The sequence below is a fragment of the Myiozetetes cayanensis genome, unplaced genomic scaffold (assembly GCF_022539395.1).
Source record: "Myiozetetes cayanensis isolate MyiCay16 unplaced genomic scaffold, myiCay2020 scf1, whole genome shotgun sequence".
NCBI lineage: Eukaryota > Metazoa > Chordata > Aves > Passeriformes > Tyrannidae > Myiozetetes > Myiozetetes cayanensis.
In genome coordinates, this window is record NW_026086604.1 from 61,098,693 (window position 1) to 61,123,805 (window position 25,113).

At 36.9% G+C, this 25,113-nt stretch overlaps 1 protein-coding gene across 2 annotated transcripts in view; it reads right to left on the bottom strand.

Moving 5' to 3' along the window:
- Positions 1–25,113, bottom strand: part of GABBR2 (gamma-aminobutyric acid type B receptor subunit 2) — a 467,784-nt gene that overhangs the window by 131,874 nt on the left and 310,797 nt on the right. Inside the window, exons 12-13 of one of the 2 annotated variants that reach the window (XM_050330888.1) lie at positions 16,371–16,478; positions 2,345–2,467 (exon numbers count right to left, since the gene is read on the bottom strand). In XM_050330888.1, the coding sequence (XP_050186845.1) occupies positions 2,345–2,467; positions 16,371–16,478 (231 nt within the window). The remainder of the gene's footprint in view (positions 1–2,344; positions 2,468–16,370; positions 16,479–25,113) is intronic. The other variant, XM_050330892.1, reaches the window with a different exon arrangement.

Below are 25,113 nucleotides of genomic sequence, written 5' to 3' on the forward strand. Positions count from 1 at the left end.
AAGAAAGGACCACCTGATAGTAGGCAAAAGGCAGAACTATCATGTAGGAAGCCAGTGGGTATTCATAAACAGCACTCAAATGGTTCATTAGCTAGAATGACTGATTGCATTCATAACTTTGGAGCCTACAATTAGCATAGTCTTTATCACTTGGATTAGCTTTAATTGGGGAAAATAATCCTTTTGAAATTATTTCATAGAGGCAAGTGGGGCAAGGAATATACATTACACAGTATTCCTGAATTAAAACAGAAACCTGTCTCCAGTAGTGTTTACTATGTGGTAAGTACTCTTCAAACGCAGAAAAGATAATACCTGCACAGTCAAACTCAACTAAATAATTGACCCTTGCACTTAAAATTTATTTATATGATATTATAATAATTATATTATAGCATAATAATAATAGCAGCAAAAGCATTTGTCATTTGCTTCTACTAAGGAGCTTTTTAGACCTGAAGAGGTGTGCTTCAGGGAAGCAAATTGCAGTTCACCTCACGGTTTATATAAGAAACATATTTTATGCACATACAATATTTTAATGACTTGCTTGCATAATACTTTTATTTCCTTCCCACCCCAAATCCATTAGCTTAAAAAACATTCTGTACAACTTCTAGTAATAGCTAAGAGCTTTAACACTATGTTCAAGTCAATTCTATGCTGAGTGCTCAAAATATCAAACATTCTCATGTGTGCATTCCCTGAATGTGACTTCGCGTGGGATTACATAGTTCCCAGAGAATTTCACTTCTGTTACAAAGTTCAGGCAACTGGTGTGCAGCCCAATGGTCTAGTCAGCCCCAAACATGGAGCAATTTCACTAACTTTTTAGTGTTATACATTACATGATCAAGGAATATACACTGAAAAGTTAGATGGAAATTGCAATAATTTAAAACTGCAGTAAACATTTTTTCTCAAATATATGGTATTTATGGTTTGATAACTTCACAGTTACTGCTGCTATCTATGGACATTTCACTTAAGTGATTCTAGTAAGACTAGATATCAGGATCTTTAGTTATACTACCGTAGAAAATAAAATTCCTTCTAAATGAGCATTATTTCAGTTGGATTTTGTGACTGTTTTTCATGTCTGTTTTTAGTTGAGTAGAGAAATTGTTAATACTGACAATTGAAATATCAGTTGCAATACGGTCAGAACAAAATGATGTAAACAAGGCTCTGAACAAGCTGCTATGGCTTCAAGCTATACACACAGAGCAGACGCATCTCCACAAGACAAATTTCAGTTACGTTTTCCATTTTTTATTGAAAACCATATTAATTGTGAAGTCGTTAAAAAAAAATTCAAACTCTAGGGAATGACTGAGACATATCTTTTCAGACTCTAAAATGATTTATTGAAAGGCAACCCTTGCAGTTTAGGAGGCATTGTTCTAAGTTATTTTCTACAAATTACATTCAAATAAAAATTAAAATCTTCTTCTAATAAAATTCCAGAGCTACACTGCAAAGTAAAAACAAAGTAAAAGCAATGGAGTAAAATAGGATATCTTTTCTTGCAAATGTTAAAATCAAAAAAACTCCCATTCTTTTTTTTACTGATTGCCAAGTATTGGAGAAGAGAATAACACTTTTAGATTGTCCTTGTATGACCTGGCTTTCAGAAATCACCAGTTTCCACATTGAAGGCAATAAACTCCAACACTGCTAATCTACATACAGATAGTGTTTTTTTCCCCTAGTTTTGCATTGCTGCTACCCTGTTTCTTGCTGCCAGTTTGTCCAAAAAGCTCTACTTCAGCTCCACTTCTAGAAACCAACCAGAATGCTGGAAAATGTGTACAGCTGACATTAAGCTATTACCTCCTCCCTGTCAACATCACAAGTGTGACCTTTCCGGGAACGACATTAAAATACGAACAATCAGTATGGGTGTATGAATATAAAATTCCTAAAAATAAATATAGCAGTAGGTAACATAATTCCTGTCCATCTCCTCAAAGAATGCAGTCTAAGCAGTGACCTCTCCTGCACTTATCTTGAATGAGCTCTTACTGAAATCCACTAATGGGTTCTGATAATCTATTATTTATTGCAACAGACTCTAACAGAGAGCCTTAGCAGAGGACTCTTCTGTATTTACAACCCTTTCAAATAAAATCTCCCAGATTCGTAACAAAAATGTGGCACCTTCAACTACAGACACAATTTCTTTTGGTTGCAGTTATTTCATTCCTATGAAATTTCCATTCCTCCCCCAAAACATACCGTTTGATTTGCTTTCATATAACCTAGTACATCTTTAGCTTGGTCTTACAGAAAGCTGTAGATACTGATATGCAACCCCAAGTGTTACTTGGGCTTGAGGACATACCTCCATGTTATATTTTTCCACTGTCCTCCTCAAAGGATCCACAACCTGCCAGCAAATCAGGATGCAAAGATCAATCAGTAGCATCCCTCCAACTATCACCAGTAGCTTCTGGTCTTTAATGATCTGGAGAGACAAAAAAAAAAAAAAAAAAGAAAAAAGAAGCAGGGAGATTCCCATGAGCCATAGGTAGATCCCTGTACAGCTTTTTTCCTATATAGGGAGAAAAATACAGGTTGCTAATATTAAAGGTTCTTAACAATGAACAAAGAAAAATTTCAGAAATATGGAAAGTTGAAAGCAAGAATACATAAATTATTTTAGTTCATTTCATCATTATTGGAAGTATCTAAAGTGTTTTCCAATTTCTACAAAGAAATTGGGAGGACTCTTAAATATTGATATTGAAGTCCAGGTTTAATATGAACTACTGGAAAACAACAACAAAATATTTTAGGGTGTTACTATTGTGTTTATTTATGCAAATGTGGAAAAGTGTTCATCTCACCTCTCAGAGAAGCAGGAGTTGAGATAGTTTTCACTAAGATTTACAGTGCTCACTTCTTCATAACCTTCTTGGATGTGGAAAACACACTCAAAAGGTATCAAAATATAAGTTTATTTTGGAGTTTTTGTGTGTCTATGTGTTTAATATTTGCTGTTGTTACCCAAGGAGCAGAAAGGAATGATGTATTTTTTCTATATTACAAAGGTCAGAGACCTTAATGCACATCCAATGTAAAATATGCTTTTAATTCTACATGGACTTTAGGTTCAAAATAGAAAGCCAAGAGTGTTGATAAAAATAACAAGCCAAATCATGTATTACAGTCTTGTATAGCTTCATGCAATCCCTATGTAATATGTATAGCAACACAAAAAATATACTGCAAGTATGTTATTTCAGTTGCAAAGTTGTAAACATGTTGAAATATCAGGCTTAAATTAACTTTATATCAGTGCTCTTGAACCCATGTTCATGGTTTTTAGATTAATATGTACCTCTGTTATTAATGAACACTCATCCAACAGTCAACAGATATTGCCAAATTGCTTTCACGTGGACAAACCCACATATTTTTTCCCAAGTTTTGTTTCTCAGAAACAGTTGGCTTAATCAAAATGAAATATTCAAAAATATTAAGCCTGAGAAGCTTAATAAAGTTGTGACTATTTCAGTTCAATTTAATGAAATTGCTAGGATTTTGAAAATGCATTATGAAGCCAGAGCTAATACAGCAAGGTTACTATTTCTGCCTAGAAAAAACCCTGAATTTGCATTGAATTCTTATCAAGCTTAAGGAAATTATAAAACAGGAATAAAATTTTAAATAATGTAAGAAGAAACTTAGAAATTTTAAATAATGTAAGAAGAAACTGGTTTTCACACTGCTTGGTGTGATACATTCTTTGTTTTGAAAGATGTTTCTCCAACACTGTGTGCTACTTTTTGTTAATATGCTGGTTTATTTTATAGATAATTAGGAGTAGATTAAACTAGCAATCAGAATGAGTTAAAGGACTCAATGCATTATTTTCATTTCCTGAGACAACTTATTTAAATCCATGTAGCTACCATCATCATAAAGGATTGGAAAATTATGCTTTCCACATGTTTGCAGCAGTAATGAAGCAGTACATCCATCTCATCAGAGATAGCACAGGCATGCCTGGAGAGGGCAGATGAAGGGGAAGGGTGCAACTTTCATGGTGGTACATCTTGCTGCTGGAAGGCTTGGCAAGGAGAACTTTGCAAGGGGAAAGGTATCTTGGTGGGATGTGCAGGGGGAGAAAGACTGTTGAAATGTGTTTCCTTATTAAGCTAAAATGAAAGCAGATATTAAGCAAAGATTCTCATACACAGCTTGGTCCCTTGTCTTCTTTGGGAAAACAGAACTATGCCTAACTTTTTAGTTGTTTACCAAAAAACAATCAAAGCTGAAAAGGGCCAGGTTATCCTCTGTAAAAAAAAGCCCATGCATTTTTTAATCTCCTTATAATGCCTCTAAAAAGGTCTTGAGCAAAAATACCTAATGCTGCTCCTAGTATGAGTGGAGATATGGAAGTGAAAAACCATGGGGAGTCAAGTCCAAAGAGAATTTGGATTTACATGAAATGTAGACACCTCAACTCAAATTTCTTTTCCTCTCTCTTAAATGGCTAGGGAAATTATTGTATTGTTATACTTTTGTTGGTCTTTCTTTTTAACTGATGTGGTTTATTTTACTGAAGTTGGCTGTTGAACTATTACATGTCTAGCCTTTCTTGGTAGCCAGTGGGCAAGGACAGAACCCTTTAAAGGACAATTCATCCCACCTATCTTGGGTACAATTTCGGATTAGAAAAATTACTGTTCTGAAACATGTCCCTCCCTTCTTCCCTTCCCACACCCCAAGAGGATGTGAAGACAATTAACTTCAGCTAAAAATAAGCATTTGAGAAAATTAAAGCCATGTGAAAAGCATCTGCCAGAAATGTTTCCCTCTGCCCTCCTAAACCCAAAAGATTCCTTGAAAAAAACCCCCAAAATATCTTATCTTTCTAGTGAAAATAGTGAACATTTCAGATGCAGATTTACCAACACCTGGCAATATTAATTGAACTGGTACAGCAATGTCAGAAGCAAAAGAATGAAAAGATATTATTAAAAGCAGTAATACTGATAAACCATTCATAGGATCAAAGTAAATCACTTCATGATCACACTGCTAACCCCTCCTCCTTGCTCTTGTACATCTTTCATTCATACCTGACCTTGCACTACTGACAGTATATGCACATGCAAGTTTGGTAACCTTTTTTTTGGACAGGTAGTTATTAGAACAAACAAAAGTAGAGATACAGCAAACAGTGGAGCTCTTCCTTGGATACCTCTTGGAGCAATTTTTCCTGCATTACTCTGTGAATGGCCCTTTTCTGGACAGAAGGGGAGAGTTATTTAACAGCAGCTGTCACTGGCAGTGGGTATTATTCATCCCTTACTTCTGCCAGACAGCCAGGAGGAAGACAAGCAAAAGAAAGCCCATAAGACAACTCGAGAAAGTGACCTGCACTACTGTAATGAGCTCTGTAAAACACCAGGGTACTGATGTTGTGTGCAGGGTGAGAAAAGCTGAATGCAGGGCACCTGGGGCTGCCTCACACACCCGTCACAGTGCTGGTCTATCCCTGGCAAAACCATTGCTGGAATAAAACTCTGAAGCAGAGCTCTCCACCAAAATGCTATCTTTCAGAACGAGACATTGAACTTCAATTATTTTTCACTTCTGCCAGTGATTAGCAGCTTGTCCTAACATAAATTTGCTCTGAGAAATGCTGCTGGTATATCACTAGCAGCGTTTCTGAAAGGCTTACTACTCTCCCCCCTCCACCCGCAGCAAGCCCAGCTTTCCCTCTCCCCAGCCATCACTCCCACCCACCAGCGCTCCTTAAGTTCAGTACATTCACTCCTTGGGAAACACCAGATGCACTGAAGGAGTCTTGACTCAGATATTGTGAATCCAACAAATTCTCTGTCTGACAAAAGAAAGTCACGAGCAACTGAGGCTCCTCACAATCAATTATATCATTCTTTAAGGGAAGTTTCTTATTTTTTCCTTTTCATTTTCCTTCTTGGATACAGTAAATCAGCTTTTGGAGAAATGAACAGTAGCTAATAAAATCCATTTCTGCTAGTGCTTCTGAATCCTTCCTGAAGCCAAGCTCTCACACAGCAGCATCTGTGAGTCATATTTTCTACCATCTGTGATTGGATAGGTGAATCTGTCTCATCCTGGCAGTTCTGCCCACTGTTATAAATGCCATTGCTACCAGTCTGGACTAGATACAATGTCCTCAAAACAAATTCACTCAGTACAGAAACTGGTAGGCCATTCTTTCCTCAGCAACATCGTTGCATGAGCAAATAAAAATTATTCTGAAAACTTATGCCTATGAAGACAGATCAAAATTCTTACTTTCCATAGACCTTGCAGTCACATCACAGGAGACATAAAATATCTCTAAAGCTCTAGGATGAAGTTGCTGTTCATGGAAATTTTAGAGAATTTTCTAGAACTACCACAGGCTATACTACATGCCATGATAACTTCAACTGTCCATTTGGTTATAATTTCACAGACCTTTTCTGGGGCTTTTTTTCCCTTTGCTTCCTCAATCACATCCATTGTGCCCTGAAGGACACTATTGTCAATCACTTTATGGGATCATCTGGCAATCTGGCAAACAACACTAATGAAACACTAGGTTTGTTTTTTATAGTTAAAGTTAGGGAGAACTTTTTGTTATTTCTTACCTTATAACAAATCAACTCTGCAAATGTATATGACATAGTCCTTAAAGGTGAAGAAGAAAGTCTTGCATATGAAGGCTTACCCTTTTCTCCAGGATGTAACGTTAGTGATGCATTAAGTTCCACAAATAGCTTTTCAACATGGACTGAAGAATTAATTTACTCCTGTCTTTTTTTCAGAGTTAGTTTCTTTGTTCCTGGTAGCAGAGTTAATTTCTTGTAACCAGGAACTTCACCTCCCTTTGTCAGAAGAAAGTATCTTTAAATTTAAAGGAAGGTCCATTAGGAAGCTCTTTGTGGTTTGGTTGGTCTGTTGGGTTTTTAATTGAATTCATAGAAGCATAGCAAGACTGGGAGTATTTTGGCATCTATTTGTAGCTTTGGATATAAATATATATATATATACTCTTTTTCATTTAAAATGTAGGGGGTTCTGTTTAAGAAGGCAATTCTGGTTTCTCTCATGTAGATCAGCCATTTCTAGTCTAGCTGACAGATCTGTCCCTTGCCTTCTGGCAGTAGCTGGATAAACACTTAATGGTATTAATTAACTTTTTTTTCAGCTGTCTCTTCCTCAGACTCCGGGGATGGAATCTGTAGAGAAAAAAACCTTTTTAAAGGATCCCTCTGTGAAGCTTCCTAGACCTTATTCAATTAAATGAATTGCACTGACAGCAATTATAAAAGCCCTCAGAAATCTGAAACCAAATATTCCTCTCCCTGGTACATACAGAAATCGTGCTGATAAGAGTCCTCCCTCTGAACTGGAGGGGAAAGGGAAAAAATAATAGAGTTTGGGGGCAAAAAATTGTGAAGTCTTAAAGGCTGGGAAAGGGACCATAAAACCAGTCCTGAATTTGCCTTCAGGGTCCTCTCTCCACTGGGTAAGCTACTGTTTCATTTCTCTTAGTATGACTAATAGACATCTTTGGGTTTTTCCCCTACATTAAGTGGGTTGACACAAGTGGGATGGTGCCATCAGGTTGGTGATGCGGAGTCAGTGGTAGGTGGGTGAACTTTGCCATATGTGGGCTGAGGGAGATATCTATCTTAGAGTTATTAAAGCCATTAATATTTTAGATAACTATACTCTAATACATTCTTAATTTCTATTGTGTAATGGAATGAGAAAAAAGGACTATTGAAAACACATTATGCATTGTTCCAAATAACTCCACAATGTTTTTTTCAACAGCTATTATGAGTATTTCCTATAATAGATTCTATGATTAGTATTGGGAACACTTCATGCTGCAATTACACTAGCTTTAGTGAGTGAATGCTAACATTTTAGAAAGCATCTTTTGTAGAAACAAGGTTTTTTGACCAGTAAGTCACTGGGAGTAAAAAGCTAAGTTTTACTCACTTAGAGGTATTTTGATTAATTTGATGGAAGATTTGTATATCTACTTATAAAGAACAAAAAAAATATATTTCTGTTTCCTGTGAGGACCTACTGTGGTCCCTCTAGTCTAAGATCTTGATGACTTTTTCTGCTTTCCAGGATAGTGGAGCGTGTGGTACTCTTGACAAGAATGGACAATTGCATATCGTCAAAAAGCTTGGTTTTGAGAATTAAATAACTACAGTCACTAGCTTGCTAAAGTACATATTTCTAAAACACATCCTCTTTGCTGACTCATGTTTGGGATAATTGGATCATTGGGCAGACTCATCCTCTCAGTAATGGTACTGCGAATGTGGATGTGTTAACTCTACGCCTTGATGCCAGGAGAAGCTATCCAATCAGAGGACACCTTTCCTCTTTTCCAACTCATATAAAAGAGAGGGGGAACATCCTAGTGGTAATGCTTCCTAGGGGATGAAGAAGATAGAAACTTTACAGATGATAGAGAAGGAGAGGGATTCAGTGATAGGTTAAAAAAAGTTATAAATGTCCTTATTTTTGAAAGCCTGAGGCTCAGTTATGACTACAATGCACTAGAGAATTGGAGAGGTGATTGTTTTACTAACATTGCTAATCCAACCATAATGAGCCCACAGAGTGATACAACATGGCTATTTTTTCACAAAACTCTTTTGAAAGGACAAAAATAAAAAGCATTTTAGTTTAAAAGTAGGGCTAAAGAAATCTAACTTGACAAAATCAGAACCAGACATTTTTGCTGAACCATGCTTTAGAGATCAGTCTCACAAACACTCCTGAATAGTGTTAACTTCTGCTCACTACCATAAATAGAACAAGACATTCTGCCTTGAGAAAGCTGCACATGCCATCAACACAGCAGTTCAAATTCACCTTTGAGAGAAATGCACCTGTTGAGCCCAGCATCACATGGGCGATAAGGGCGAAGGAATTACTGTGAGAGCTGTGAATTCTCATGTTTACTGTTAAAAGGAATACCAATCTTCAGGAAAAAAATGAAAGTGCATAAAGGATTTGAATGTTCTAGAAGAAATGTTGTGATTTTGTTTGTGATAACATTAAAATACCTAGACTTTAATATTTTCCTTAATGAAAAATTCTGTGGGAAAGCATACTACATCATTACCAAATAGCTGGGAACATCAATGCACTTGATTACATTTACAATCCAATTTCAAGCTATTCAGGAAAAAATTGCCTCATAATTTATAGCTACATGTCTTTATTTCTCTGTCATCCATTAGTCTCATAATACATAGAAATGATGGCTGTAGCACCATTTATGAGCAGTTACACTTCGCACACAGTTTTCATTGTTTTTGTCACTACTGAGTTTGAGCCTTATCAAACTGTACCATGCAGAAATTTACATGCATAAATTACTTCAAAAGCAGATTTTTCTCCTAGATGTACAGTTCATTAGCTCAGTTTCTCTCTGTGACAGGAGCTTGAGATTTAGCTCCATGATCCATATTTATATGAATGTAAATTTTAGAGATATGATTCCTATTGTTCCTTGGTTGGCATTTTGGTTGATCAGCTCTTATGAAAACCAGGATGCATATTTTACATCTAAATATGGATTCTAGGATTACATTGACTATTTTTGAAGCTTTGGACTTAAAATTTATAGTTGTAGCTATTTGGAGGAAAAAAAAATTTGCTTTCCACTTATATCACTTTAGGAAGTACTAATATTGATAGTATATTAATAACCCATGAAGCCGCCTGAATAATTTACACACTGCACTGTAAGTATCATAGATTACTTTGTCCAGTGGTAAATAGTCATAATGAAAAAAAAAATCCTAAACATAAGCAGATTTCAAACTACTGTCTTATTTCTTACTCTCAGGGACTGAACAATAACACTGAACGCTGCTTTAGGTATCCATATGCTGGTTCATTTTCAGCAGATGGTCCCTAATAGATTGTTATACTGTTGGTATGGTTACCCAAAGTAAATTTTTGGTTCCTGACACATCTTGTCTTCAGACTTATGATCTCTCATATATATTTAGTAGAACACATGTGTATTCCAGGGGAAATCCATCATATAACTTTTTTTATACACACAAAAAGCTCTAGCTAGATTGAACAAAAATGTCCTGGAAAAGTATAAATATTTACAGTCTGAAAACCGACCTGGAAAAATATACTATAGCAGTAGCTGCAGAAAGAACTATTGGATGATATGAACTATATTCATGCTGATACAGAACCATGTCTACAAAGGATTAAAGTGAATAAATGAGACATGGCCTGTGAGGTTCTGACCTAAACCCTCTGTCAATACAACCTGGAGAACTTGGCTTCATTTATTTTTAAATTATTAAGATAATGAGTAACTTTTTTTAAACCTCTAGGACTTTTGTGAGAAAAATTATAGATTGTAATAAATTCTAAATTCCACAGGTGGCTCAAAAAACTTACAGAAAATCTATATCTAGAGATTACACTCATTCTATAAACTTTCTCACAGAGGTTGTCAAATGAGAGGTGGAGATAGCAATCAACAGAGAGAAGTTGTGAGGAGAAGGCAGCAGCAAAAAAGCTGATAACCATGCACACTCCAACTGCTCTAATCTCTCTTGCCCACCAGGGACACTGTGTAATTGCAGGAACTGGCAGCTTTCCTGCAGCTGGCACCATGCAGGTATAGGAGCACACAGCCAGCTGCTGCCCACGCTGACCTGGGGGATCAGAACTAGGGGCTGCTCAGAGTAATCCATGTGCCCTGCTCCCCAGAAAGAGCCTGGATGGTCTTACTCCTTCCAGTTTTCCCATGTGCCTGTTTATGACACATGAAGTATACAAATTATGGAGGTGGAATAGCCAGATTTGTGTTAAACATGGAGTGGGAAGGCAATGGGCTACAATTTTGAGAATTCTTGCTCTGTTTCATTCAGGTAATAAATTTGCTTCTCAGAAACAATGAAATAGAAGAATGATTTCTGAAAACTATGCTCAGAGAGATTCCTAAAGCATAACAAATAATTCTGTAAAGTAATTATTTTTCTTCATTTGTCACTTAACTCTCTTATACATGAGACTATCTTTCTCAAAACTCCTACTGCCTTTTTTATTATGCATTTTTTTTCAGGTTTAAGTGAAAAATACCATAACAGAAAACTGTCTCTTTTATTACACAGTCCTATTGCATGCCCAGAGCATGCTCTGTGTCTGCTCCATGACAGTGGCATTATGTAGAACACTAAGGCTGAACTGGTGAATGCACATGGGGAAAGAAATGGACCTTGTAGAGATCCGATCAAGCTGTAGTTTTTCAGTCATAGACATTTAGCCACAACATAAAACTTTTAATGTTTTCATGAGCCCATTCTTCATAAAGAAAATGAAAAGAAAGAGAATTCAATTATAAAGAGCTGCATGCATCAGCAAAAGGAGCCTTTACATCTTTGCACACCTCATCAGCTTGAGCTAAAAGAGTCACTAGTAGCTATCATGAGCTGTACAACTGCATAACAAGAAGACAAGGTACATATTTTGCCAGTAGGTTTTATAGGTACATAGTAATGGAACAGTGAAATTCTAAAATCCTGTGTTCAGATTTTATGCTCCGCCCACACTTCTTGTGCAGCCATTTTTGCCAGTCCTAATTTCAGTTTTTTTCTTGCCTCTTAGTCCTTTCTCATTCCTATCTTTCTTTCCTAGTCTATGTCCCCACTTTTCAGGCCTGCCATCCTGCTTCTAAATTTCAATGGTAATCTAATTTTAAATCAGGCCTAGTCCCTCAACTAGTTTGCCACTTAAATACTGAACTCAGGCTCTACATTCCATCATACTCAGCTTTATTCATCAGTTCTTATAGCCCTTCTTGTCTTTGCTGGCTTTCGAATTTGGTTTAATTCTAGGGGAATTTTAATCCAAATTCAGTCTCCCTCTTCAACATTTTCTCCCAGTATACAGTTCCAACCTTTTCCCTACCCTTTTTATATGAACCAGTTTCCCTGTTGAAGCTCGTAGGAGCAAACCTAATTTCTCATCTTCAGCCTCTTTCCTGCTCCCAACATCTTGACCCTTGCAGTGCCAGCCTCCCCATCCTAGTGTCAGCAACACAGTCTGTACAATCTCCTACCCATCTTTATAAGGCATGAAGACCACAGCTTTCTTCAGTAGTCTTTTAAGGACCTAGGAGGCCAAGTATATGAAAATAAGTTTGCCAGATGGCAGCCTGACCGCCTCAGCTAAGTCAGCTTAGATTGATAAGTCATTTTTCTCTGTTGTGGTTTGTTTCTTGCCCTGTTATAGTACCAATACAGAGAAAAGCTTATAAATCATCATGAAGAAGTAGAATAATGTTGGCAAAACTATAGCAGCACAAGCAGCACAAGCCACACAAGGAAAAGATGCTGTTATTCATCCCTTGTGTAACTATATTCTGTATATATCTTGTAAAAACTTTTGTCAGAATAAAGACATATGCCACCAGAAGTCTACAGGGGTAGTAATCACTGAGTTAGAAGGATAATATTTCAGTGAAAACTAAACACAAAAAATCCCCACTCTGATGCCACAGTTAAAGTATTAAGTCCAAATAGACAAAGCCAGAATGTACTATGTTAAGGGTAAGACAAGCTTATCATAACAATGTCAACCAACATGCATTGTACTTTCAAAGAGGAACTGTGACAAAGCAATTTTGTGACCCAGATCGTCTTTGTGCTTTATTGTAACCACTGAAAAATGGCTGAATGCTTGTCTTTGTAGGAGTGGGATATATAAAACTTATGGAGGTTCTAAATACCACAACTTTGAATTTCTTACTATTCTGGTATTTATCATAACTGTATGGGCTTTATTTGGCATATAGGAGTTGTGCAGGAGAAGTACTTATGCAGGACTGTTTTAACATCCCAAGACCCCAAGACAGTGCAGTTCCCATCAAAAGATATGGCTTCTTATCCTTCTAAATTTTACCAGAAGGGCTGGTTTCTTCAAATGGCTCAGCTAGCTAAAGCTTCCCAGGACATCACACACTCTTGCCACTGATATTCTCCTCTCTCTCCTCTCATCTCCTGCCAGCCCCCCCAGTGCTGAGGGAAACATAAAAGCATTTCCCACCTCTCACTGAGCAGAAGACATTTTGCTGCCCAAACCAACAGAAAGGGGACATACCAAAACCAGAATTGCACCTCAATTATAACTGTTACGGTTATTTTTAATACTAATTCTATTCTACTTTCCATTATCTCTACTAATCTCTTCAAAACTAAAAAATAATGTATTTCCCCCTACTGATTTTGTAATTTTCATTTGACAAAATCGATTCCCTTGCACCCCTCTGTTTCTGTTCCAGCTAAAATTAATGCATTTTTAATTTGCTTCCTTTAAGCCCTAGCAAGATCAAAGATGGTAACCAAGCTCCGGGAATTTTGCAAAATTTATTCATTAGTAGTCTGATAGCAGAAGGAGTGTATTCTTAATTTTTTTGTTTATTATTTTCCAATAATAGAGGAGGGGATGTATAAATGGGTGTAAATTAAAGAGATTTTTGAAAGCTTTATAAGCAACAGTTAATAAGAATCTTCAGTTAATTCCAGACACTCTAAATCCTTTAGTTTCACTATCTATTGCACTAAAATGGAGCCACAGTGTATTTTTATTATTTCAAAATATGTATATTTTCTCACAGTGAGAAAGAAATCCATTCATCTCTTCACAAAGCCATGTTGTACCTTAAGATGAGTGTCCAATACATGTACAGAAGCAAGCTTGCCCTATCTGATGAAGATAAATAGATTTACTCATCATATTTTTCTCTCCCTTAATTAATCCCCACTTTCATGAAATCAATTAACCAATATTTTCAAAAGCTGAAGAGAGGTTATTCCATGTTGTGAAGAAATTTCATTGTTGGGAAAAATTTTCCTGATGAAAATATTGAGGATGACAGGCAAAAGTGGTATGCCTAAATGTTATATGGACTTTACAGTCACACTTATATACAAGCAGTAACTGAAGCAATCACAAATTAGTAGGATCCAAAGTACTTAAAAAATTTTGGAACTTTGTACTCCTCTGTAACAGCAATCTGCTCTATCATGGCACAGCTACTTCAAAAAACATTAATGTCGTTTTTCATGCAGCACTACTTTTGTTTATTTGTCAGTATAGATATTGTCTGTGAAAATTTCTATTGTCAGTCATTTCTAATGTGCATTCATAGATAGAAAATACTTTATCAGTAAATAATATCTGCAGAAAATGGAAATGTCATTCTTGTAAGTCATAAGTAAAGACTGCCACATCTTTCAGTCAAGTCCTAAAACCAGTTTTATCTGCCCTGTCAAATCAAAGACAGAAAATGTATGACTAGTAAACATTTATCCTGGATACCTAATTTGTTTTACATTAAGAAAACTGTTGTCTTCTATGATTCATGCTTGTGTTTTGGAGTGGGATATCCAAATAAAGTGTTCTTTAAAGTTTACAGAACAAAATGCATTATTTACTTAATTCCAGAATACTGAAGAGAGTGCCTTAATAGCCTTGAATGTTAGGTATCACTTAGAGCAAAGCAGCTCATTGGTCAACACCAAGATATCTGAAAGTTTATCTCTCTTATACTGATTGGTGCCTTTTTAACTGATTTTAAATAGTTTTTAATATCCAACTGTGCTTAAACAATTGCAATTTGCAGTTTTTGATGGGCCCGTTGAAGAACAGGGGCACTGTAGAATTAAAAAAAAAAAAATAAAGCAATTGCTTAGTGACAGTCGATTGTAGTACCTGTTCATTTCTATTTGAAATGTATGTATTGTGAAAATGATAAAATTCTGAGGATGATAAAGGTTATTAAGTAAACGGTTTTACATGTTAGACTGTCAGTATCTTGTGCAAATTCACTGATTAAAAAAGGCTTGTACCAATATAGCTGAAAACATATTTGCAACATAAGAACTTAATTTTTCTGGAAAGTAAAATACTTGTCATCTCTGGTTAAGGAACTTTAATGTATGAAGTGCAAGATTCTTGACAAATATATATAGAAGACTCTGGTAGCATAAACTGATATAGTACAGTGGGCTCTTTGCACAGGTGCAGAAAGGGTGGTTTCTAATTCTCTCCATCCAGAGTATTCCGTTTCTGGTATAGAAATTTTTTATAATTTTAGTTTGTTTTAACATATTTTGTATTTATTCTTCATTATTTTTTACAATGAATTATATTTGGAATTTAATTAACAAACATTTAAGCAAACCTGACAGGACAGAATAGTAGGGGGAAGTATTAGGTGGTTGTGTTGTTAGGGTGCCAGAGTGCTACACCCAGTACCAGACGTAATTCCTTAATAACCTCAGACATAAATCCTCTTAGAAACTGAGTTAGCTCTCCCTGTCTATCTAAAGTCAAAGCCTTTTAAGGAATGATGCATCTTGTTGTGACAGACTCCCTACCATTGTAATTGTGGAAAACAATAACACAGTACTAAAAAAAAACTAAAAAATTAATAATAGACCTCTTCTCTGACCACACATAGAGGGAAACAAATAGAGAAATCTGATGAGCTTTTGGAGTATTGTTCTACTTATTTTGGCTGTAAAAGACTCTTTATTACTTTTTAGAATAAATATATTCAGATGTGCATAGGAACTGCATTTGGCTCTACTCTATAATAATACTAATTTTGTTTCTCTGTTTCATGCGTTCTATCAAAATAATTTCTATTCACCATTTTCCCAATTTTTAAATAAAACCATTTAATTAAAAGTACTTCATGTGTGAAAAGAAGCTCCATGAGAAACATATCAAATGAACAATACATACATGAAGTGCTGTACAACTCCTGAGCTGAGACTAATTTTTTACAGAAAATGTGCTGTACCAAAAATGACAGAGACAGTTGTACTTCAATTCTGATCAGTCTTAAAGTAAACTTGTGAAATTTCAATCAAAATTAGAAATAGAGAGCTGTTTAAACAGCATTTTCTCTTGGTTTCTACTAATTAATGAGAAATCTGGGTGTAATGTCTATCTAAGCCAGATATGATCAGAAAACATTTCATAACAGCTGTGAATCTACCAGAAGGAGCCCTCTGGATGCTAAAACAACATACTAAGTCAGAGTGGGGATTTGAATTGACTTTGACATTTTACAACCACCTCCACTGCCCACCTCTCATTATAAAGACTGAAGAGCTGATGCTTGACTCCAACTCTCAGAGACTAAAAAGGGGATCAAGAAAGCCCTAATACTAAACCATTCAGGATCTTTGAATGTGACACATGAACAGAGTCAGCACAGCTGTGGCCATCCAGGGAAGGTAGCAAAACAATTAGAAAATTGTATTAACAGAGCAATAAGAGAAGAGTTTGTTTCCTCTCACCTTTTTCTTCATTTTTACATTTTTGAAAATTGCATGAACTCTCCACGTTTTTGCAAACATTGCTCCAAATGCAGTTGTGTATCCCACTGTAAGAATCCATGTTCGGACCTAAAAATGTATATACATAAATAAAGGCAAAGTCATTTAGTTTTCAGTACACAATGTGGATATCACAATTTCAGCCAACTTGTTTCTCAAGGCCTCAGGAAAACAATATTCAAAGAACTTCACAAAAATGTTGACATTTCAAAATTTCTCATTGCTTGCTTTTTTAACTCCTCCCTCCATCCTCTCTCCAACTAAACCAAATCTGGATGCTGAATTAACCATCTCTTTCATGCATAAAATCACAAATCTCTTACCATATCTGCATTTTTGTTCACTTTTATTGTGTTCTGTGCAGAGAGAGGAAAGAACTAGTGGAGGAACTCAAGAGACAGACTATAAACAGTACTCAGTGAGCTAATATTAACAGCAACATTTTGATCAGAAATGAATAGAGAAATAGAGATGTTATTCAGACTAAATAATAAAAAAATGTACTATGTGAGGTATGTATCACTCAATGAAAACCTTGAGCATTCTGGAAAGATAAGGAAAGAGGAACATAACCTTAATAGGCAGGCCCTGGGGACAAGACCTGAATCAATATCTCCAAATGGTGCCTAAGAAAAAGGAGATGGTGAGCTTGCACAGAGCAATGGAGTAATAGGACCCTGAACTGGCCACAGCTATGACATAGACCTATCTAGACATTTTCCTCTTGGTGAGCTTCTGAGAGAAAACCAGAAAATTTTAAAACTAAAGTAGAACCTATGTATTTAGTGTAAAAGAGAGAGTAAGGTTTTTTGTGGGTTTTTTTTGGTTTTTTTTTTTAATAGAAAAGCTTCAAATTGATCAAGAAGGACAGAACACACGCTTTTTCCTGCAATTTCCCACCTGCCCATAGCCTCTTGTGCATAGGCTCTCATTTTCAGACTTGCTTTGAGCTAGGACAGTTACTTTCAAAGTTGTAGTAAATTCTGCACAACCCTCTCTAATTCCTTGGAAGTTTCCCTTCATTACCTATAGGTTTGGCTGTCTGAAAGCTACTCTACCCTCAGCAGGCCATATTCTTCCCCAAAGATGGATCAGACACTACAGAGCATAGCAGGCAGAAGACCACGCAAGAGGCACAGCATGGAGCTAGAAGCCAATAGCTGAGAAATTGCAAGGAGGAAGAACAAGGTCATCCTCTTTCTAGAGACTCCACATGGACCAGCTGTCAAAAAGGGAGACTGCACAAAAGTGAAGAAAGAAGAGAAAAAAAAAAAAAATACTGCCCCTTGCAGATGAAAAAAATGGGGGAGAGACAATGACTAAAGACAGGGAAGGAAAAGCTACAGAAAGGTAAAGCTGGACTTCTTTTGGCCATATTGATCGTGCATCCTTGGCCAGTGCTGTTTTGTGATATAAAACCAATCTGATTTGGAGAAACCAGCACATTCTGAGAAAGTATTTGGAAAATAACCCTTAGATGACCTAAAAGCAATGTTTCTCATTGGAAACCAGGCTAGTTTCACATCTAACATCTGGAGAGTTGGGGATTTTTAATTTGTAACTTCAAGATATGCATATTGATGAGAAACCAGGTGTTCTAGTAAGATGCAAAACTTGGCATCTTACATAAATATGAGTAATGATCTAAATGCTTCATTTCTAAATACGTGATATCTAGTTTTTGCCTTTCCAAACTTTTTCAGAATTTCCATTTTTGTATTCAAAACATGGTTTTTTTTTTTTCCTCTAAAAATTTTCTGTGGAAAAGAAATTCTGAGTTTTTGTAAGTATTAGTGATTGGACATCAAAGCAGGAAAGAAAAGATATGAAAAAACCCATATTACACATTCAAAAATATTGATAAAGTAATAAGAGACATAAAATTACTGTACTTCCCTACAACAAACAAATAAATAAGTAAATTTTTGGTCTATAATGGTTGGGATTATGTATAGAAGACTGTTTAGATATATTTTAACATTTTAGATGCATCTAATGTTGTGGTTTATCTTTTGCATTGCTCATACTGACCCTGAATGTAGAGTTCACTGATTGCTGGTTATTCTTACTATTAATAAAACTGATAAACCAACTGCAATTAGATTCAAACCAGATGAGTTTTGCCACTTAGTGACATTCTTGAATGTGATATTGAAAAAGAAGTCCTTAACAAAAAAAAAAAAAAAAAAAAAAAAAGGAAAAAAAAAAGAAAAAAAAAAGAAATTGACATTTAGGTCAGCAAAGTATTATTTTTAACTGAAATATTTCTCAAGTCTTTGCTCATTATCTACTGTTATACATTATGCTTCAGCAAAACCACTGTTAGATCAACTCTGAGTGATTTAACAAATACGTTTCATATCAACGTTCATCTTAGCCATTTACATCTTTTTTTGACTTCACATCAATAACCATTCTTAGCATTCAATCTTTTTGCTGCTATTAATAAGTATTCAGCTCTTTTGTGTACAGTTTAGTGATATATTTGGCAAACAGATACATGGTATTTTCGTGTTTCTAATAAGAATCTGCTTTGTTCTCACTGAAACAGTAATTGTCTCTTGGGAATAGTAATAAATTCAATTATGCTCATAATATGTTTCTAAACCAATATTCAGAAAAATGTTATTTCCAGAATATTTGATTTAAAAAATCGTATGTATTCCTCATCTGGACTGTGCATATTAGAATAACATAACCACTGTCTGTATTGGAAACATCCTGAAACATCAGGAGATTTTGTCAAAATGAGATCACTGTTGCTAAGAAGGAGATGGTAAGTTTCATATGAAAATAAATTTTTAATTTTGAAGAAAATTACCTCGAATTTGTCCGTTATAATTCATTAATGCAGCTGGCAAAATGAAAAAATTAGAAAACAACAGAAGTCTCTGAAATTTATATATCTGCTCATTTATATTATTAAATGTATTGTACCTCCAAATCCCACTCATTTGAAAGAACATGATAAAAATAACACCAATAATTGTAGAACATGAACATTATGTTATAGAATTGATCAGTAATTCTCTCATGTTGGAAATTTATAATGATATATTTCAACAGAGGAAGATAAAAGAAGATCACCCTTCACTCTGTATACACCAAATGAACAGCAAAGATGTCTCTTAGTAGACAAGAACTTGCATTCCAATACATATTCCAAACTAGACACAAAACTTAATTTTTTTTTTTTTAATTAAATGGTTAGGTCATTACAAATTTCCTCATGCCTTCAATTAATTTTAGGATATACTGACTAATCGAATACCTCCTACAAATATTTTGTTCTCTATAATTCAAACACAATGCAGAAGTGTCAAAGGAAATTATATTATTTGGTATACATCAATCAAGTATACTTATACAGATAGTAAAATGCAGTCTCCTAGTTCTGTTTCCTTTATACTTACTACACTATTTTGGTTTAGGGTCTATTTTTGAAAACACCATGTAGGAATTTGTGCATTTTATAAATTACTTGATAGAAGCTCTTACAGGTGCATTGCTTATGACAGCTAAAAAAACTAGAAATCATTTATCTGGTGAACAACACTGTTGACAACCACCAAACTCTGAAAGTGTCTCCATGAAGAAACAGACCTTTCTGGGCAATTTTTTTGAATGGGATAATGAAACAGCTTGATTCTTTAAGAACTCCTTCTTCAGTTAGTAAAACATTTAAATGATCTTTCTGTAGTGGAATCGATTAGATATAAAATTTTTGAAATACATTTTTTACCACCTCAAAATGTGAATTTTAATGTGTGTGTTTTTGTTTTTATTAGGGTGTGTTTTTTGCTTTTGTTTGTTTGGTTGGTTTGGGGGATTTGGTTTTGGTTGGTTGGTTGTGTTTTTTTGAGGGGGGGGAGGGTTGTTTGGTTTGGGTTTCTTTTGGGTTTTGTTTTGGTTTGCTTTGCTTTACTTTTTAATAAAAACTTGCAAATCTTTCTTTTGTAAGATATGACACTCCAGACACTCTTCAGCTTAATATATGAGACTCAGACTGATTAATTTAGGGAATGTCAATAATTAGCCAGTTCTACACACACACTGGATGGAAGCTGCAGTGCCCACAGGGTTAGGCTGCAGCTGAACATTACTGCTGAGCATCTTGGAGGCATCTTGTACTAGACTTAGGCACTTAAAAGGGACAAATGTGAGAATAAATCATGCTGTGGGTTTAGCCCTGGAGAGCACAATTATGTTTAAGAGGACGATTCCGTTGATTCCTATAGACTATTCATGAGTTGAAAATTAAGCACCTTCTATTTTTCACGGCAAACCAGAGATGTAAATTATGACAATTATGATGAACAAAAAATGTGTCATCTCAACAAGTTTTCACTGGGTTGTGATCCTACTTCTATTAAGCATGGCAAAATTTCTTGTGCAGGTCTGCACAAGCAGACCAAAAATAATGAGTTCATCCCTTTGAATTATACTTTTCACATTTATATCAAACATTTTTGACAAATTTTTATGACTCTTAACACATTTTTTAGAATTTGTGTGGCACCCGCACATATTCCTGCAAAATGTTAAGAGGCAATAATGTTATAGAATTGAATCCTGCTGTTTTCACATAAATTAAGTACAGTGGCTCATCACATGCTGTGAGATCTCCTGTGGTGATTTCTTAATATACTTTAGATCATTTTTCAGAGTTAATCTGTGGGCAGAGTAAAAGATGTTACAATTTCTCCTTTTTCTATAAGGAGGTTTTAAAATCTGTCTGCTATCCTACTGAAGGAGAAGCAAAACATTCTAAAAATATTATCTTAATAAATCTCTGGTAAGGTTGTGGTGTATTTGCTTCAGCACACAACATAATTTTGTTTCTAGGATCTATTTAGCCTCATAACTTTTGTTTCTACCCTTTTTTTTTACCCCCAAGAAAATGTCATTTACTAAAATAGAAGCTGATCAGTCTCATGTTAAACTCAATAACAGAATTGCCTTTGAATTAAATAGGAGTGAGATCAGTCTCAGGCTGAACGACAGTGAGGACAATTATGGAAGTGATTATACAGAAAAGGGATTAAAATTAACAGCTAAACAATTAAGTAGGAAATAAACTGAAGAATACACACAAAATTAAAAAGGCCAGATGAAAAAAACAAACAAAGGCTACAGTTTCCAGAGAAAAGAAATAGATTAGAGGTCTAAATCCTCTTGCAGTTCAGTAGAATTTGAGTAGCTGTCTGTTTGGGTTTTCTTTAATTCCTGTCCAAAACTAAATAATTTGCAGAAAAGAATTAGGCAAATATGAAGTCTAAAGATGGGGAAAAAAAGCCATCCCAAAACCCTGAGTTTGGAAAAATGCCTAAAGAGCATAAAGGACATGAATAAGGAGGACATCTTCAACTACTATCCAAATATCAAGGCCAGACGCTATTTAGTAGTGCACGGTCTAGTCCAAGGGGCTCTTGCCATAGTACAATGAGAAAATCACAGCTTCAAGGTGGTTCTGCCCAGATGTTTTCCTTTCAGTCAGCTGCCTCAAAAAATTGTTACACAGAGAAAACTCAAAGTCACAAGTGAAGACAAAGCAGAAATAAATAATTAGACAGAAGGTTCATACATCTTCTCCAACTCCCTGCTTAACCTTCTTCCAAAACTGCTCTCAGCCATCTTTCATAGTTTTAGAAAGTTGCCCACCATGTCCCTCACCCTGCAGCATGCTCCCATTCTTAGGAACCTGCTTCATGACATCTCACAACTGTCTTTCCCTGCCGGCTCCTCACCACAGTCTCTCAGCCTCTGACCATGAAATAAGAGTTTTCAATACTCAGGGATGCAAGGAGTGCCATCAATAAAACCTCTGCGCTGGATTTCCAGAGGCCAGATTTTGGCCTTTTCAGAAGACTAGTTCAGAGTGTACCCCAGGAAACTACCCTTGAAAACAAAAAGGTCCAGGAGGGATGGACAAGAAGGAAGTCTTCAAGAAGGAAGTCTTGAAGCACAAGAGAAGGCTGTCCCAGTCTGCGAAAAGGCAAGCCGACGGGGAAGATGACTGGTCTGACTGAACAGGGAGATTTTAAAGGAAATTAGGGTAAAAAAAGAGAGCCTACTGATTATGGAAAAAAACGGCTGGCTACTCAGGAAGGATTCAGGAGTGTAGTTAGGTCTTGCCGAAAGAAAATCAGAGAGATGAAGGCAAAACTCGAACTTGATCTTGCCACTTCTATTAGGGATAACAAAAAGTCTTTCTATAGATACATCAATAGCAAAAGGAGGGACAAGGAAAACCTCCATTCTTTATTGGACATGGGTGGAAACATAGTTATCAAAGATGAGGACTAGGCTGAGGTATTTAACACCTTCTTTACCTCAGTCTTCAACAGTAAGACAGGTTGTGCTGAAGACATCTGGCTTCTGGAGCTTATAGACAGAGATAAGAAGCTGAATAGCCCCCCTGTAATCAAGGAGGAAACAGTTAGCAACCTGCTGAGCCACTTGGATCCACACAAGTCTATGGGACCAGATGGGATCCACCCAAGGGTGATGAGGGAGCTGGTGGAAGAGCTCGCCAAGCTGCTCTCCATCATTTACCAACAGTCCTGGCTCTCTGGGGAGGTCCCAGATGATTGGAAGTTGGCGAATGTCACATCAATCCACAAAAAGGGATGGAGGGAGGACCTGGGAAACTACAGGCCTGTCAGCCTGACCTCAGTGCCTGGCAAGGTTATGGAGCAGATCATCCTGAGTGCAATCACACAGCACCTACAGGATGGACAAGGTATCAGACCCATCCAGAACGGGTTTAGGAAGGGCAAGTCCTGTCTGACCAACCTGATCTCCTTTTATGATCAGGTGACCTGCCTAGTGGATGAGGGTAAGGCAGTGGATGTGTCTACCTGGACTTCAGCAAAGCCTTTGACACCATCTCCCACAGCACACTCCTGAAAAAGCTGGCAGCCCACGGCTTGGACAGGGGCACTCTGTGCTAGGTTAAGAACTGGCTGGAGGGCCGGGCCCAGAGAGTGCTGGTGATGGTGCTACATCCAGTTGGTGGCTGGTCACCAGTGTTGGGCCCAGTTCTATTTAATATGAGGGGACTCCATTTGCAGATGATAGCAAGCGGCGGTGGGGGGGGGGAGTGTTGATCAGCTGGAAGGCAGGAGAGCTCTGCAGAAGGACCTGGATAGGCTGGAGAGTTGGGCTGATTCCAGTGGGATGAAGTTCAACAAGGCCAAGTGCCGGGTCCTGCACTTTGGCCACAACAACCCCTGCAGCGCTACAGGCTGGGCACAGAGTGGCTGGAGAGTAGCCAGGTGGAAAGGGATCTGGGGATGCTGATCGACAGGAGGCTGAACATGAGCCAGCAGTGTGCCCAGGTGGCCAAGAAGGTCAATGGCATCCTGGCCTGCATCAAAAACAGGGAAGTGATCCTTCCCCTGTACTCAGCACTGGTGAGGCTGCACCTTGAGTATTGTGTTCAGTTCAGGGCCCCTCAGTTCAGGAAGGATATTGAGGTGCTGGAGCGGGTCCAGAGAAGATCAACAAGGCTGGTGCAGGGACTTGAGCACAAGTCCTATGAGGAGAGGCTGAGAGAGTGGGGCTTGTTTTGTCTGGAGAAGAGGAGGCTCAGGGGAGATCTCATCACTCTCTACAACTACCTGAAAGGAGTATCCAGGTGGGGGTTGGTCTCTTCTCCCAGGCAACTATCAGTAAGACAAGAGGGCATGGTCTCAAGCTGTGCCAGGGGAGGTTTAGGTTAGATGTTAGGAAGAAATTCTTTACAGAGAGGGTAATCAGGCATTGGAATGGGCTGCCCAGGAGATGGTGGATTCTCTGTCCTTGGAGGTATTTAAGAACTGACTGGATGTGTCACTTATTGCCATAGTCTAGTAACTGTGGGGGTAGTAGATCAAGGGTTGGACTTGATGATCTCAGAGGTCCTTGCCAACCCATCTGATTCTATGATTCTATGGTTCTATGATTCTATGATGTCTTTTCCAGGATGTCTCTCCACTGTTATACCACCCTGCAATCCTCACCTCGCACAGGTTCAGGGTTTCCCAGGAGAAGGTGCAATGTGGACCATGGAGTTCCACTGTGCCTAGCTGTTCTCTCAGCATGGCAGACATTTGACTATGAAAAATCAGTAAAAAAGAACAAAACCTGCCTTTCACATTGTTGTGAGGCACAGTGTCAAAAGTGTTAGTGATCCATAATTAAGAATAATATTAGTTGAAAACTAGAAAGGGCTTCTGAATATCTGGATATGTTTAAAGATCACATCTTAAAGTACACCTTTGAGAAGATAAGGTCTATAATATCTGCTGTAGCCAAGAATGCTCATGTTCTCAAAATGTTTGACTGAGAAAAACACAAATTCTGGATAGTAACACACACAGGTTGCAGTAGGCAGCTGGATCTTTCAGTGGTCTGACAAAGCAGTATCTTTATACTCTCTTTCTGTCTCTCTGTCCCATCCCACTCCACTGTTTGGTTTCTTCTTTATGTACAAAGTCTGTTTCCAAATGCTTGCATCATGGCTGAGAAGAACCAATGGAAATCTGAGAGCCTGCACACAGCCTGGGATGGATGAGGGCACCATGGAACACCAAAGATGTGCAAAAACCTTAATGTACTTTGCTTAAACAGAAGCTAAACACTGACCAGGAATCACAGAACATCTTCCTGGCTTTGGCAATCTTATTAACTGAGATAAACAAGACAAAGCATGCTTAATTTT